The sequence below is a fragment of the Pan troglodytes genome, chromosome 3 (assembly GCF_028858775.2).
Source record: "Pan troglodytes isolate AG18354 chromosome 3, NHGRI_mPanTro3-v2.0_pri, whole genome shotgun sequence".
NCBI classification, from domain to species: Eukaryota; Metazoa; Chordata; class Mammalia; order Primates; family Hominidae; genus Pan; species Pan troglodytes.
Genome location: NC_072401.2, coordinates 87,458,542 through 87,473,652, shown reverse-complemented (window position 1 = coordinate 87,473,652; position 15,111 = coordinate 87,458,542). Strand labels below are relative to the sequence as shown.

General features: G+C 34.3%; 1 protein-coding gene across 27 annotated transcripts in view; it reads left to right on the top strand.

Annotated features, from left to right (window-relative positions):
- MAPK10 (mitogen-activated protein kinase 10) overlaps positions 1 to 15,111 on the top strand; it is a 567,525-nt gene that overhangs the window by 501,493 nt on the left and 50,921 nt on the right. For all 27 annotated transcript variants that reach the window (XM_054683822.2, XM_063808966.1, XM_063808956.1 and 24 more), the window contains 2 exons: positions 10,502 to 10,684; positions 14,058 to 14,182. In XM_054683822.2, coding sequence (XP_054539797.1) covers positions 10,502 to 10,684; positions 14,058 to 14,182 — 308 coding nt within the window. The remainder of the gene's footprint in view (positions 1 to 10,501; positions 10,685 to 14,057; positions 14,183 to 15,111) is intronic.

The window sequence follows — 15,111 nt, the reverse complement described above, 5'->3', positions numbered from 1 at the left end:
TTGTTTGCTTAAGTTACTTCTTAGGTATTTTATTTTATTTGTAGATATTATAAATGGGATTACACTTTTGATTTCTTCTTCAGATTGTTCACTGCTCTCATATAGAAATGCTACTGATTTTTGTATGTTGATTTTGAATCCTGCAACTTTACTGAATTTATCAATTTGAATAGTTTTTTGTTAGAGTCTTTGTTTTTGCAAGCATAACATCATATCATCTGCAAACAAGAGTTACTTGACTTCTTCTTTTCCAAGTTGAATGGCCCAGAAATGCGGTCCAAGAGCCAAATCCTGAAATTGGTAACTCAAGAGTCTGCTTGGCGCTCTACCCACACTGTGGCCAAGCTGGTACCTAAGCTACAAGACAAAGTCCCCTTTACTTTCCCTCTGCTTTTTTGTCTCGCCCCATAGTCACCACAACTGGGAATGTGCTGAGTCTCACCTGAGGCCAGCAAGTCTCAGAGTTTCACCCAAGGCCCTCAGCGTAGTACCTGGGTATGCTACTGGTTATTCAGGGACCAGGGACTCTTCAGTTAGCAGGTGATGAATCCTGATATGACTGGGTCTTTCTGTTTAAGGCAATGGGTTCCCTTCTGTCCCAGGGTGTGTCTAGAAATATCATCTGGGAACTGGGGCCTGGAAGGGAGGCCTCACAACTCTGACTGGTGCCCTAGCCTACTGTGGTTGAGCTGATATCCAAAATGCAAGACAAAGTTCTTTTCACTCTTCCCTTTCCTCTCCTCATGTGGATGGAAGAGGTCTCTTTTGGAGCCATGAGCTATGCACCATGGGGGTAGAGGAGGGGTGATGCCAGTGCCCCCTTAGCTGCCCTGGCTGGTATCTCAGTAGGTCACATGCCCCAAAAGTCCATTGACTCTGGGCCCAGTTCAGGACTAGGACTTTCCTAGGAGTTGCAGTCCTAGTGACCTAGACTGCCTTTCAAGTTTATTCTCAGCCTCAGAGCAGTTTAGCCTGCAGTGGTAAGGCTTGTGGGATCTCAAGTTCTGACTGCTGGGATTGGTGATTCCCCTCTGGCAAGGGCTGGTTTAAATGCTCCTTCCGTGGGCAGGTGTCAGCTGAATTTGGTTTGTTTTTACTTTCTGCTATAACAAGGGCAGCACTGAGTTCATTTCCTCACAAATGCTATGCTCTCCCTCTCCCCAGCACACACAATTGTTGCTGGGGGATGGGGAAGGGGTGGCGCTGGCAATTAAAGACATTTTCTCCTGCCTCTTCAGTGCTTCTTTCAGCAATGTGGAATTAAAACCAGATACTGTGAGTGGTCATCTGATTTTTTGGTCCTTATTAAGGTGCTTTTTGGTGTAGGTAGTTGTTAAATTGGGGTCCTTTCAGGGGGGATGATTGGTGGAGCCTTCTATTTTGCCATCCTGCTCTGCCTCCCCAGACACATGGCTTCTTAATATATGAACTAACTCAAGAACAAAACTTAAAATGTTAAAAAGGTATTATATCTTTTATCTTTTGGGCCTAAAAAGGTTTAACACATTGTTTTTAGTAGGTATTTTAAGTATATGTGCCAAGTCTGTCCCACAGACTCTGGCTGAGTGATGGATGACAAAAGTACTCTGACACAGGTATTTTGCCTGACAGCATGGCTAGGTGGACTGCACCCCTTAGCACTGCCAATGAAAGTGCAGTGCAACCCAGAGTGCAGCCCCCATAAGCCGGTGACACTTGCATTTATTTAGTACAGATTTAATGACAAAGGCTTGGAGCGAGCACAATTTGTGGGTAATTAACTTTGCCAACCCCCTGAGTAGAGAGCAGTCCTGTGCAGGAATGATCAAAGGCTGGTTTCTGGAGACATAAGTAAACCAACTTATCTAGATAAGTTCCTTTACATTCCCTTGTTATCTACCCTTTGCCTTCAGGCTCTGGATAACAGAATTTGGCTGCCTTCAGCAATTTCTCCTCTGAAGCTTTTGCAAAACCTCCTGGCCTTCCAAGAAGGTTTGAGTCTTTCCCTATAACTTTTTCTTACAACTTTTCCCACCACCCTGACTGAACTCCTACATATATGTTAATTGAATTTTATTCAATCAAATGTGTTTTTAATGCTCTACAAATGAATCAACATTTAACTGTTGGGATAATTTTGAAGGAGGGGAAGATGTAATGAATTTTATCATAGGTGACATTTTTACTTAAGAAATTATAAAATATTTTATATTAAACAAGTGAGTTAATATGAAATGCATAGCTTTTGAAGAAGATTAATAAATAGACACACATATGCTACCACTCAGGTTAAAAAATAGACCATTACCAATACTTTCAAATATTTTTATGTGCTCCACCTACCACAACCTTCCTTTTCCACACAGAGTTAGCCACAGTTCTAAATATTTCTTTTTACTATCTCTGTGACTTTCCTTATGTTTTTACTACCTGCATATTTATCCTTAAGCAATCTATGGTTTAGTTTTATTTATTTTACATACCATACTGTCATTGTTATCTTGTGACTCACTTTTTAAAAAATTAACATTATATTTTTTAGATTTATTCCTGTTCATGGACTGGACATAGTTAACTCATTTTCATTGCTGAATAGTATTTCAGTCTATGAGTATCTATAACTAACCCATTATCCTATAAGTAGACTTTGGAATATATATGGATTTTACTGTTTTTTTTTTCTTTTATAAACCATAGTACTATAAATATATGCTTATAAGAGCACATGTGCAAGGTTTTCTTAATAACAAATGCCAGGGGTCATAGGCATACACATTTTAAACTTTGCTGTGTAACATCAAATTGATTTCTAGAGTAGTATGTAGCTGTCTGCTCCACATCCTCATCAACTTTTGCCATTGTCATATTTATTTTTAAATTTGTTACCAATCCCCTGGATATAAAATACTATTTCACTGGAGGTTTAATTTACATTTCCTTGTCTACAAGGGAGGCTAAGGATCTTTTCCTATGTTCATTGGCCACTAATATTTTCCCTTGGTAAAATATCTTTTTTATAAACAAAGAATGAACACATTTTTTTCTATTGTGCTTTTTTTTTCTGTTGATTAGTAGACATTCCTTATATAATTTGGCACCTAATTTTTGTGAGTTTTATGTGTTGCAAATATCTTCTTGTATTTGGATTATTTTCCCATTTTATTTTATAATAGTTTTAGAAGTTGGCAATCTGTCTTTTCCTATAATTTATATGTTTTATGTCTTAAGAATCCTTTTATAACATTATATTGTGCTATAACTTTACTGGAAATATTTTAAAGTTTAATCTCTTACATTTAAACCATTAGTCCACATGGAATTGATTTTTTGTGTATGTGTGAAAGAAGGACCTACTTTATTCCAGTTTCATTTATTGACTAACTTACTCTTTCTTCACAGATCTATAATTCTGTCTCTCTAATAAGTTTCCACATATGTGCAGGGGGATGTTAAGTCCTGGGCTGTATATTCTGTTCCACTGGTTTGTTTGTCTATCTCTGCACCATGAACACCCTTTCTTAATGAATATAAATGTATGCTCTGCACTTATATTAGGTAAGGTAAATACCTTTCATTTTTGTCATCTTCAGAATTATCTTGACTCTTAATGCACCATTGCTCTTCTATTAAGATTTTAGAATTGGCTTACTAACTTTAAAAAAAAGATCCCTATTGGTATTTATTTTGGAGTTGTATTTAAAGCTCAATTTTGTATAAAATGCTATTTTAATTAAGATGATTCTTTTAATCTTTCTTCTCAACATAAAAGGATCTTGGCACATGTTCATTTAGATAGTTGTTGTCCTGACTTAAATATGCTATCGATGTTCAGTATTTTAGTTTTCTTTTTAGGCTCATAAATTGACAATATTATGATTTTTTTGCATAAAGGTAGTTTGTTTAGATTCACCCTTATGATTGCCATTTGTTTGGCTTACCACTACTTCTTACATTTTGACCTTTTATTTTGAGATTATTATTTTTTTCTCCCGAAGTACGTATTTTGGAAGTATCTTTAGTGGAGTCCTTGATAATGAAACTCTTATTTTTTAATTGAGGTTCCCTTACCTGAAATATAGTTTAATTAGATATAGAATTTTACATTGAAATTTATTTTATTTTTGGCATCTTAAAGATATTATTCTACTTGCTTTTTGTTTACAGTATTGCTGGTAAATAAAGAGTTGTCAGTGTAATAGTCATTTTAGGAGATAATCTGCCCTTTTCCTTCATTTGGGATTTTTTTCTTGGTCTTTGATTATCTGCTGTTTCTCTACTACGAGACTAGGCATGGATTTCTTTTTATTTGTCTTCCTTGAGAGTCATTGTTTCCTAGATTCCAACCTTTATTCAATTACTGGAATTTCTCAGCTGTCATTTCTTCGAAATATTTTATTTTTTTCATTCTTTATATTATGTCTGTACAAAACTCTGATTGGACATAAAATAGACATTCATTTATAACATAAATATTTTTGAGTACCTACTATGTACTGGGTACTTTTTGTCTCCAGAGATATATTAGTAAACAAAACAGACAAAAATTCCTATTACCATGATACTTACATTAAAAGGTGCAGAATACTAGAAGAAGGTGATAATAGCTGCAGAGTAAGAGAGACCAAAAGACCAAAATGCTAGCATGGGGGCAGGGATTACTTCTATCTTCCTTTTTAAATTTAAATATCAAAAGTTTTTTCAGCTGTGCTTTAAGTGGCAGGTTTTCTTGACCTCATATAAGCTTGATTGCCTCTTCTTAACTTCCATTGTATGTAGTATTATATACAGAAGTGAAAGTAACTTTCCCGATTTGGTCTTACAGAACAGAGTACAGTGTCCTTAAATTTCTCTTAAGTAGATTCTATATTTCTGTTCGTGTAGGCTGTTTGTATCAGCTTCTTTGTTTATAATTATTTACCAAATTGAAAAGGACTTTAATATTTTTCAGCTTTAAAATAGAGATGCCAAATTACATGATCTCCAAGGCCTCTTCTCATTTTCAAAATACTATCACATGCTGAGAGAATCAAATCCAGCATTTTTGAGGTCAGAATATCATACAACTGAAGGTGGGTGCTATTTACAAAAAATAAAATTACCAGTAAAAAATTAGTCTTGTAAGAGGCCTGTGCAAATAGAACACCCCAAAGATTAACCTTCAACAGCTTAATGAAAATTCTGCCATTGCTACACATATTAATATATATGTTACATGTCTCTCCATTTTTTGATTTGTAAGTAAAGATAGATTATAATAGTGAATAGATTTATAGCATGCTTCAAACAGCCTTTGGATATTCCATGTCCCTTATTATAACACTAGCAATGTGCTAGTGTCAGTGTACAAATAGCCTTTTACTTAATTTGCCAGCTTCATATTTTGGATGTGTTTTGGCTTATAATTCCTCTTCCTATGCTCATTTATAATTAAAACAGACATTACTTACAATTGTTTATTAAGTCACTTATTCATATTTCCTGTTACCAGAATCTGACAAGGACTTGTGAGAGGAAAAGAACATTTTCAAATAAAAAATACCCTAAAAACATCTTTCTTTTTCTTTTTTTTGGGGGGGTGGGGGACAGAGTTTCACTCTCATTGCCCAGGCTGGAGTGCAATGGTGCTACCTCTGCTTACTGCAACCTGTGCCTCATGGGTTCAGGTGATTCTCTTGCCTCAGCCTCCTGAGTAGCTGGGATTACAGGCATGTGCCACCACAACCAGCTGCTTTTGTATTTTTAGTAGAGACGGGGTTTCTCTATGTTGGTCAGGCTGGTCTTGAACTCCCAGCCTCAGGTGATCCTCCTGCCTTGGCCTCCCAAAGTGCTAGGATTACAGGCATGAGCCTCTGTCCCTGGCCCCTAAAAACATTTTTAAAGAAACAAAACAATTAGAAACATAACCATGAAAATCTAGATTCAGAACTCTATCATATGTTTGTGTGTGTGTGTGTGTGTGTGTGTATATATATATATATACATATGTATTTCCTTATACTTGTTTTTAGAAAAAAATTCTTTTAACAACAAATTTAATCACAAAGAACTGTAATTAGTACTTTCCATGGGTACTACTCCCCAGGTAATAGCAGCATACAATTTCAGTTCTCCCACAGATGATGAGGGGCAGAATTCTTCTCCCTCTACTGGGAGACTGCATGTGCCACTTACTGTAATTTCCCATGGCCTTTGCAGGAAAATTACATGGGGCAAAGAAATAAAGATTAGCACTTTTCTTTCTCTGAGTATTCTCAGGTGAATGACCCCCAAGTTAACAAACAGGTGTGGAATAATCTTTTGGTGAATTTGATCCTATTCTAATTTGTGTCATAAAACTGAAACATGTTAGTATTTTACTCTTACATTTGGACTTAGTAACTCTCAAGAGACTTTTTAGTATATTCTACATTAGTATTTCTCAAAATATCATCCCATCCTTGATTACAATTACCACTGGTGTTTTTTATGATATCAGCCCAGACCTGTGGACTCAGAATCTTGTACATCAATGAGTAGGGAGGAGGGATATGTATTTTTGTAAGTTCCCTGCGTTACGAATATTCAAGTTTGGGAACCACAGTTTAATATAATGATGCCTAACACATGGCATATGTGCTTCAATTTCCTTATTGTGCATCTGTTGCAGACATTACTAATTGATCACAAAATTCTTTCCTACAGAGCTAATATAAAGCCACACAAGCCTACTCAACATTGTGCCTAAACAGCTGTTTGGCGTGCATGATAAAAGCCTCTCCTGGAACTATTCTATAACGACATTGCTATTAGGCAATATTGTCTTTAAGAACGTAGCTAATAATTTAGAGATAAACACTGATGTTCTTTAAATTGCAAAGAGAGGTCAGAAAATTTTTGCACAAAGTATTGGATATAAGGCCTAGAGCAGAGTACAAAGCAAGTCAGAAACTATGAGGTGTTGGCTCTGGAAATCACATTCATAGTAACAAAAAGCAATCAATGATAGAAGAAAACATAAACAGAAGATATAGTCATTCAAAGGAAACAATTGGATGAGGCCATTAAATAGTTCCTTATGATTCCACTTAGTAAGTTCTGAAGGCTTAAATATGGATGGCATAAATTATGTTCATAATTTTGACCCACAATACGCAGAAAAGGATTAGTCTTATAAGGGGCCTGTGCAAATGAGAGGCCCAAAAATTGCCCTTTTCATACATTATGTTCAAGGCATTATCGTTTTAGAAAGTTCCCTAACAAAGGAAGCTAAAGTAAGAGAAGTGCTTGAAATATAAGTTATTAGCTAATTGATAATATTAGTTGGAAAAATGTTCAATCTTAGGATTTCAGATACTCATTTTTACTATTCATATTTACTTTGTTTTATTCTATTATAATACTATTTATTGAATACCTTAGTAATATCGCATTTGTACATTATCTGGATATCATGCCCTACTTATAAAATTGAACTTCTTACAATATAACTCTACTTTTATGTAGTCAATTTAGAATTATATCAGGTGATTTACTGTCAAATAATTCTTATTAAATGCCATTTTTCCATTTGTATTCAATGCATTTCATAATTTATGTTAAGGGTGATAATTTCTGAAACAGCACATCAAAAATATAAAAAATATACTTATTGCTTTTCTGATAACCTCACAGGGCTAAGATCTGTAAATCCTTACTCTATGTGGTATAAAAATGATAATTTATGGGTATTCTAAAGCAAATAAATTCTTCTACAAAAATGGTTTTGGTCATTCTTTAAAAACATATTTACCATGTTAACAATTAATACATAATCATAAAATCTAGTTAATATTTTATGTACTTTAAAAATGTAATCCTTGTGGAAATCTGTTTTCCCATTTAAAAATCACCTTATTTTCTATATAAAATATTGATAAAATTAATTGTTTTACAGGAATATGTTGGCCTGATAGACTAAGGAAGGGGCTTCAGAAACATTCTTTAAGGGAGTTGCTTGTGACAAAACACACCATTAATTTTATGGCCAAATTAAAGCAATTTTTTACCATATCAATTCCAAATTTACTTTTTCTTACTGGAATACTTGAAACAAGCACTGAACATGGAAACAGGAGATAGGAGTTCCAGTCTTGGTTTATGTTAGGTTAATTGTTATTATAAAGAAAAATCATGTGCTCAACTAAATTGGACATAGTTGTTCATGTTTGTATTCTATGAACATCTAGAAAACTAGTACTTACCATATGTAGATATACACACACATATGTTTTTGGGAAGAAAAATCTTGAAATTGATTGGTTAAAATAAAGACACAGACTTTTAAAGATCACTGTAACTTAGATTTGCAGTATGAACATTTAACTATTTCATTGACAATATTAAAGATTCTTGCCACCCTTCTTTTTGTAAACCATTGCATCAAGAATGACAACAGTGTTTCATTTAAAAGCAACCTAAGGTAGGAAAGAGCGCTGAGTGTGTCTCTAGATTCTAATTATGATTTATTACAAGAAACATTTTAACAATTCTTATTTAACAAATTCCAGAATATCTGACTCTCCTTAAACTTTAATATAAAAGTATCAGTTTTTTTGTTTTGGGAGTACTTCTTTAAAATCAGTTCTTTACTGTATATCTTTATAATTCTAGCAAATGTAATTAGGATATAATACTGTGTTGGGATTATTTTGCCAACTTTGTTAAATGACTTATTTACAGAAAATCTGACATCTTCTTTGCTTCTATTTTAAGTTTGACATCGAGTGGTTAGAATTTTGAGGAAGTTCGATCAATGATGATAGCTTGGTAGGGCATGCTAACCTGTTTAAAAAATGTCTCTTCATAATTTATAATGACAAGCACTTAGGTTTTATTTAACTACACTAATGTATTCTATTTAAGTATGTCTAAGTACTTATAGCTTACCTATATCCATAGTATTAATACAGGCTCTTATCTAAGAGTAATTTGTAACTCTAACCTTATATAATGTTTTAGTTTCATTATTTCTAGTGATTCTGAATTAGTGCTGTATTTTCTCATGCACATGATAATTAGATGAGCTTCTATCAAAGCATGTTCTTGTTTAATTATTACTACTGCTTTATTAAGGAATATTATTGTTTTTCCCACCTTCATTTCATATCTTCATAGTCCATGGTTATATATTTTTTATTCCAATAACTGACAGAATATGTAATAATTTAAGTTTTATTCAGCCAGATTATAGAGATGAAGAAAAGGATTTGCAAATTAGTTTGATTTTATCTTTGTTCAATCTCCTATCTACTGTTTGTATTATATATTTCTTTTTGTTGAATACAGTTAAGTTTATCTTTAATCAGGACTGACAATCTTTTTCAGTCCAAACCTCTTGAATAGCTAGGAGTAAAGACTTGACAAACTTCAACTAAGTAATATTATGGTAAGAGTCCCTTAACTGTCACACCTTACCTTAGCGGAAATGAGTTAACTAACTTAACACCAAAGAACAGAGTTGTAGAAGAATAAGCAATGTAGGAGAGAATACTGCTTGCAGTATTGGATTTAAGGGAATTTCCAAGATCTCTATTATTCACTGACACATGGCGAGGAAATTTGTTTAAATCAGTTGTTTCCAGTTGGTTCTTCAGAGTAGATGGTGTTTATCATTATCAAGGCTCTGATATATCGAATATTAATGACAGATAAAAAAGAGAATCTCAATCATTGAGTATGTCTGCAAAAAGAGCTAGCTCCAATTTAAAAGGGTATTAATTTTCATAGAGAGGGAATATTTTTTCTGTGGTATTCCCCATGCTTAATGTACTTTCTAAACTTGGATGTACTTGGATAGAAATCTGTTGTTTAAAATTGAATATTCCTCTGTTCACCCTCATATTTCATTGAAAACAATATTCAGTGATGTCATCAGTAAAACAATAGCTATGAAATAGGTGGCTTCTTTGTTTAATAAATACGATTTTTAGGAATCTGACAAAGAACTAATGAGTTGTTTTACTATAAAAGTTATGTTGATATGCATAAAAATAGAAAAAAATTCCAGATTTTTAGAGAAGAAAAAATATATTAAAGGTAGTTTAGGAAAATGTAAATGAATATAATCTAAAATATTTGTGTATTTGTCATTTTTAAAATATAAATAATTGAGGTAACTTCAGGATAAAAATGTCACTATGATGTGTCATTTTATATTTTTCTTCTGAAGCACATGATTTATATAGAAGTTTTTCTGCAGAATATGAGATTCATCTTGTGTTATTTGAATAACTTTTTATCTGTACACCCCAAAGACTATTTCATGATATCTTATTTTGTTAAATAATTGCTAGTTTTCCAAAAGTATATAAGTTTCAAAAGTGAATTTAAAATTTCAAGAAGACTCATAGCCTGACAAGTCTGATTTTATATTTTCATTCTTTGTTGCTTATTAAAACTACAGTTGCATTAATGACTGTTGAGGACTTTGAGAAGAGTTAGTCTCCCAATTGTTGAAAGGCTAGTGGTCTGCTCTTCTTTTTTCCCTTAACTGTTCAATTCTCAGATATTGACCAGTGGAATAAGGTAATTGAACAACTAGGAACACCATGTCCAGAATTCATGAAGAAATTGCAACCCACAGTAAGAAACTATGTGGAGAATCGGCCCAAGTATGCGGGACTCACCTTCCCCAAACTCTTCCCAGATTCCCTCTTCCCAGCGGACTCCGAGCACAATAAACTCAAAGGTATGCCCTTCAGGAATGAGTTGAGGACAACTATGAGGGTGACGGGCCAAACAAGCACACAGTATAGAGACCTCTATCTCTTTCTCTTTGTTTCCTTTTATTTTTAGTTGACACATGATAATCGTACATTTTTGTGGGATATAGGGTGGTATTTTTGAAACATGTATAGAGGTATAATGGTCAAATCAGAGCAATTAGCATAACCCATCACCTAAAACATTGATCAATTCTTTAATTGGCACAGCCTCAAGTTAAGGAAATATTTCTTCAAAGATCGTTCCTACAAAGGGGAGTAGCCACGGATTTTAGAATTGTCTGGATATTCAGGGCCGGGGGCAGTGGCTCAAGTCTGTAACCTCAGCACTTTGGAAGGCCGAGGCGGGCGGATCAAGAGGTCAGGAAATCGAGACAGACCATCCTGGCCAACATGGTGAAACCCCGTCTCTCCTAAAAATATAAAAAAATTAGCTGGGCATGGTGGCGCACACCTCTAGTCCCAGCTACTCAGGAGGCTCAGGCAGGAGAGTCGCTTGAACCTAGGAGGAAGAGGTTGCAGTGAGCCGAGATCGGGCAACTGCACTCCAGCCTGGAGATGGAGTGAGCAAGACTCCGTCTCAAAAAATAGATATATATTATACTTCATAATGTAATTCCAATTTTCTTGAGTTTACTTTTTAAATCAATTTGAATCTCTGCAATTATGTTTGTAAATGATAAACTAGTTTGCATATTTGATTATTGAATTTAATTTTTAATATAAAATTGACAAATTATAAATAATCTTAATATACAAATAACCAAAGAGAAGAATGTATTCTACTGTGTTTGGAAAAGAGCATAACACATTTGCTTTCAAATAAAAGAATGAAAGATAAAGCATTGAAACATTTTCCCATATTGTTTCCTAAAAATAGTATTGTTTCTTAGCAAGATGATTTTGTATTGGTGTAGTTCATGACCCTATTCATGAAGAATCCATTGTAACCCCAGCCCTTTTTTTTTTTTTTTGAGACAGAGTCTCGCTCTGTTGCCCAGGATACTGATCTAGGCTCACTGCAAGCTCCGTCTCCCAGGTTCACTCCATTCTCCTGCCTCAACCTCCCGAGTAGCTGGGACTACAGGCGCCCGCCACCACGCCCAGCTAATTTTTGTATTTTTAGTAGAGATGGGGTTTCACCGTGGTAGCCAGGATGGTCTCGATCTCCTGACTTCGTGGTCTGCCTGCCTCGGCCTTCCAAAGTGCTGGGATTGCAGGTGTCAGCCACGACCACGCCCGGCTAACCCCAGCCCTTTCTAAGAGCAGAAAAATGGATAGATTTGATGAGAGAATCTTATGAGAATGGTACATGAATTTGGATGTAAAATCAGTTACAAATTAAAGAGGTCTTTAAAGCAATGAATAAATAAACACAGCCCTGTTAGGCTATTAGGAGGCCATTGGCAATGAGAAAAATTAAATATTGAATTAATGTATAAGTATTTCTGTATTTTTGTTATTCCTGTGTGGTACAGAGTTTTAATTTGAAAGTAATGATAATCAGTTTCTAGGATTGAGTTTCCCAGAAAAATGATTAATAGAAATAAAAAATTCTCAAGTTTAACTAGTGATTTTTCATATTTGTTCAGAAAATTAAAAGATATATTTATTGATGTAATTACCAAGAAAATACTTACAGGTAAAAAATTAATTGCTACATTTTAACTATAGTATGGTTAATATTACGTGAAAAATACATGAACGGCACTAGAAAAAATATGCCAATAATCACAGTCATTGCCTCTAGCTAGTGGGGTTAGATATTATTTCCTGATTTTTGTATTTTATATAATTTTCAAATTTGTAGAATTAGCCAAGTTGTTTTAATCTGAAAAATTGATTACATAAAAATGGATATGTATCCAGAGTCATCTATGTTGATTTTTTGAAAAATCCATTTAAATTTTGTTATCTTTAATTTGATGTTTTACCATATAGTTAGAATAAACTGAATACTTTCACGGTTCAATTTTCAGATCAGTTGAGTAACAATATTGATTTGAGATATTCATTTCTGTTAAAACTTTATGTAAAAGACTAGGGGAGGGATAGCTTTAGGAGAAATACCTAATGTAGATGACAGGTTGGTGGGTGTAGCAAACCACCATGGCATGTGTATACCTATGTAACAAACCTGCATGTTGTGCACGTGTATCCCAGAACTTAAAGTATATTAATTTAAAAAATTTACATATTTTTAGAGGTTAAAATTAATGTCTTTTAACAATCTTACTAAATAAATAGCTATCACCATATAATTTTATAACTGTTACTGCCCACAACCATAAAATTAATTATGATAACCTTTACATAATATAGAGTTTCTCATTAGTGTCTGGTGTAGCATTAGACTGGCTTCAGTCTTTAACTACTGGATTTCATCAAGTCATGATTCCATTGATTAAAAATGCCTGATGATTACAGAATGTTAAAATAAAATTCAGTAGTTGAATGATATTATTTCTATCACTTCAATTCTTTGATTGTTTTTATGTATATAAGAAATTTGTGGCTGGGAGCAGTGGCTCACTCCTTTAATCCCAGCATTTTGGGAGGCTGAGGTGGGAGGATCCTTTGAGCCCAGAGTTCGAGACCAGCTTGGGCAATGTAGGGAGATCTTATCTTTACAAAAAAAAAAAAAGAAAGAAAGAAAAAATAGCCGAGCATGGTGGTGCATGCCTGTAGTTCCAGTTACTCGGGAAGCTGGGATGGGAGGATGCTTTGAGCGCAGGAGTTCCAGGCTGCAGTGAACTGTGATCATTCCACTACACTCCAGCCTGGCAACAGAGGGATACCCCGTCTCAAAAATAAATAAATAAATAAATAAACAAAAACAAAAAGAAAAGAAAAATTTGTATGATACAAACTCTTAAGTCAATTTATATACTAAAATTCTGATAATTCCGTTGTATAAATAAGAATATAAAGACATATGTGTTGATTAACTTCAAACAGCCGTCCACACATTTGTTGAACATCATGCATTTGCACTCTGTGCTCTTTATTCTGTTTATCCTATATTCATACAGGTTACCAAAGAAGATGACTTTGCTTACATAAACTCTCCAGGTTGATACATTTTACTAAGAAGTTTGCGTGAATAATTATATACCCAAAGTGTTACAACCCTTGGAGAGCCTCAGAATGAAGCCTTAGGCTTAGAGACACAAAGAAACAGGTGTAAAATGCATTTTCTTTTCCATCACATCAAGGGATTTACCTGATGTTTGGAAGGAAGATACTATTCCATACTTTGTTTTCTTAAATTTCCTCTCTGACAAATTTCCTTACTGAAATCAAAATCTTACTAATTGTTTTTCTCATTTATTGTTTCAGCCAGCCAAGCCAGGGACTTGTTGTCAAAGATGCTAGTGATTGACCCAGCAAAAAGAATATCAGTGGACGACGCCTTACAGCATCCCTACATCAACGTCTGGTATGACCCAGCCGAAGTGGAGGCGGTAAGAAATAGGCTGCCTTTACTTTGCTTCCACAAACAAATCATAGCTCATAGCAAAAACTGAATAGGACTAGAAGCCTAAAGAATGCACAATGGATTTTTATAAAATTTCTAAGTCCAAAGCCTATTATCTGCCCCTCTAAAAGCTATTTTCTTCAACATATGTTTTAAATACATTTTTTTCAGGACTTACTAGAAGAGGGTATGACTTAGTCCTACAAACCTTAGATGTCCATGATACACTACCATTTGTTTCTGTTAAATTGCCAATACTTGTGTTTCTTCTTGTGTGTTTGACTGCCAGTCTCTTCTAATGCAAACTTAGTGGTAGGAAACAACAGAGGACAAGTTGCTTAGCTTGTATTTTTTTTTTGAAAAGATACCTGCCACTAGTAAAATGTGATACTTAAGAATATTTCAATTAGAAAGCTTGTATAAGATGATTAAAACGATTGGTGGCTTTGTGAAACCTTGCATGAACTAGATGAACTAGAAGTGGGTATTTCAGTAAGTACATTACTTCAGGTTGATCAGTATGATGTATCTCCATGTCTGATACCCAGACATGGAGAATCTTCTCAGAAGCATAACTCTTTCTATTTTAAAAATATTTTTCAACCATTTACTATCTTCTGTTCAACCTCTTTCTTTCATCTGTACCTCTCTCCTTTCCTCTGTATGGATCCAGGGCTGAGCAGGGCAAGGGGGGCTTGCTGTTGCCCATGTGTGTTCTATAGGCCTCCTGATGAGAATTTCCTTTCTGCGCTGCCTTTAAATGTTTCTATCAGGAATGTTACCTTCTCCCTTAAACATGAGAAGCTTCTCAAATTCTTAGAGTACCTGTGCTAAAGCATCTCATATTTTTTTACAGAATACCTTCCAATCCATTTGTTTGGATTTGTTCTTAATCTTTCATTTGAAATACTGTTT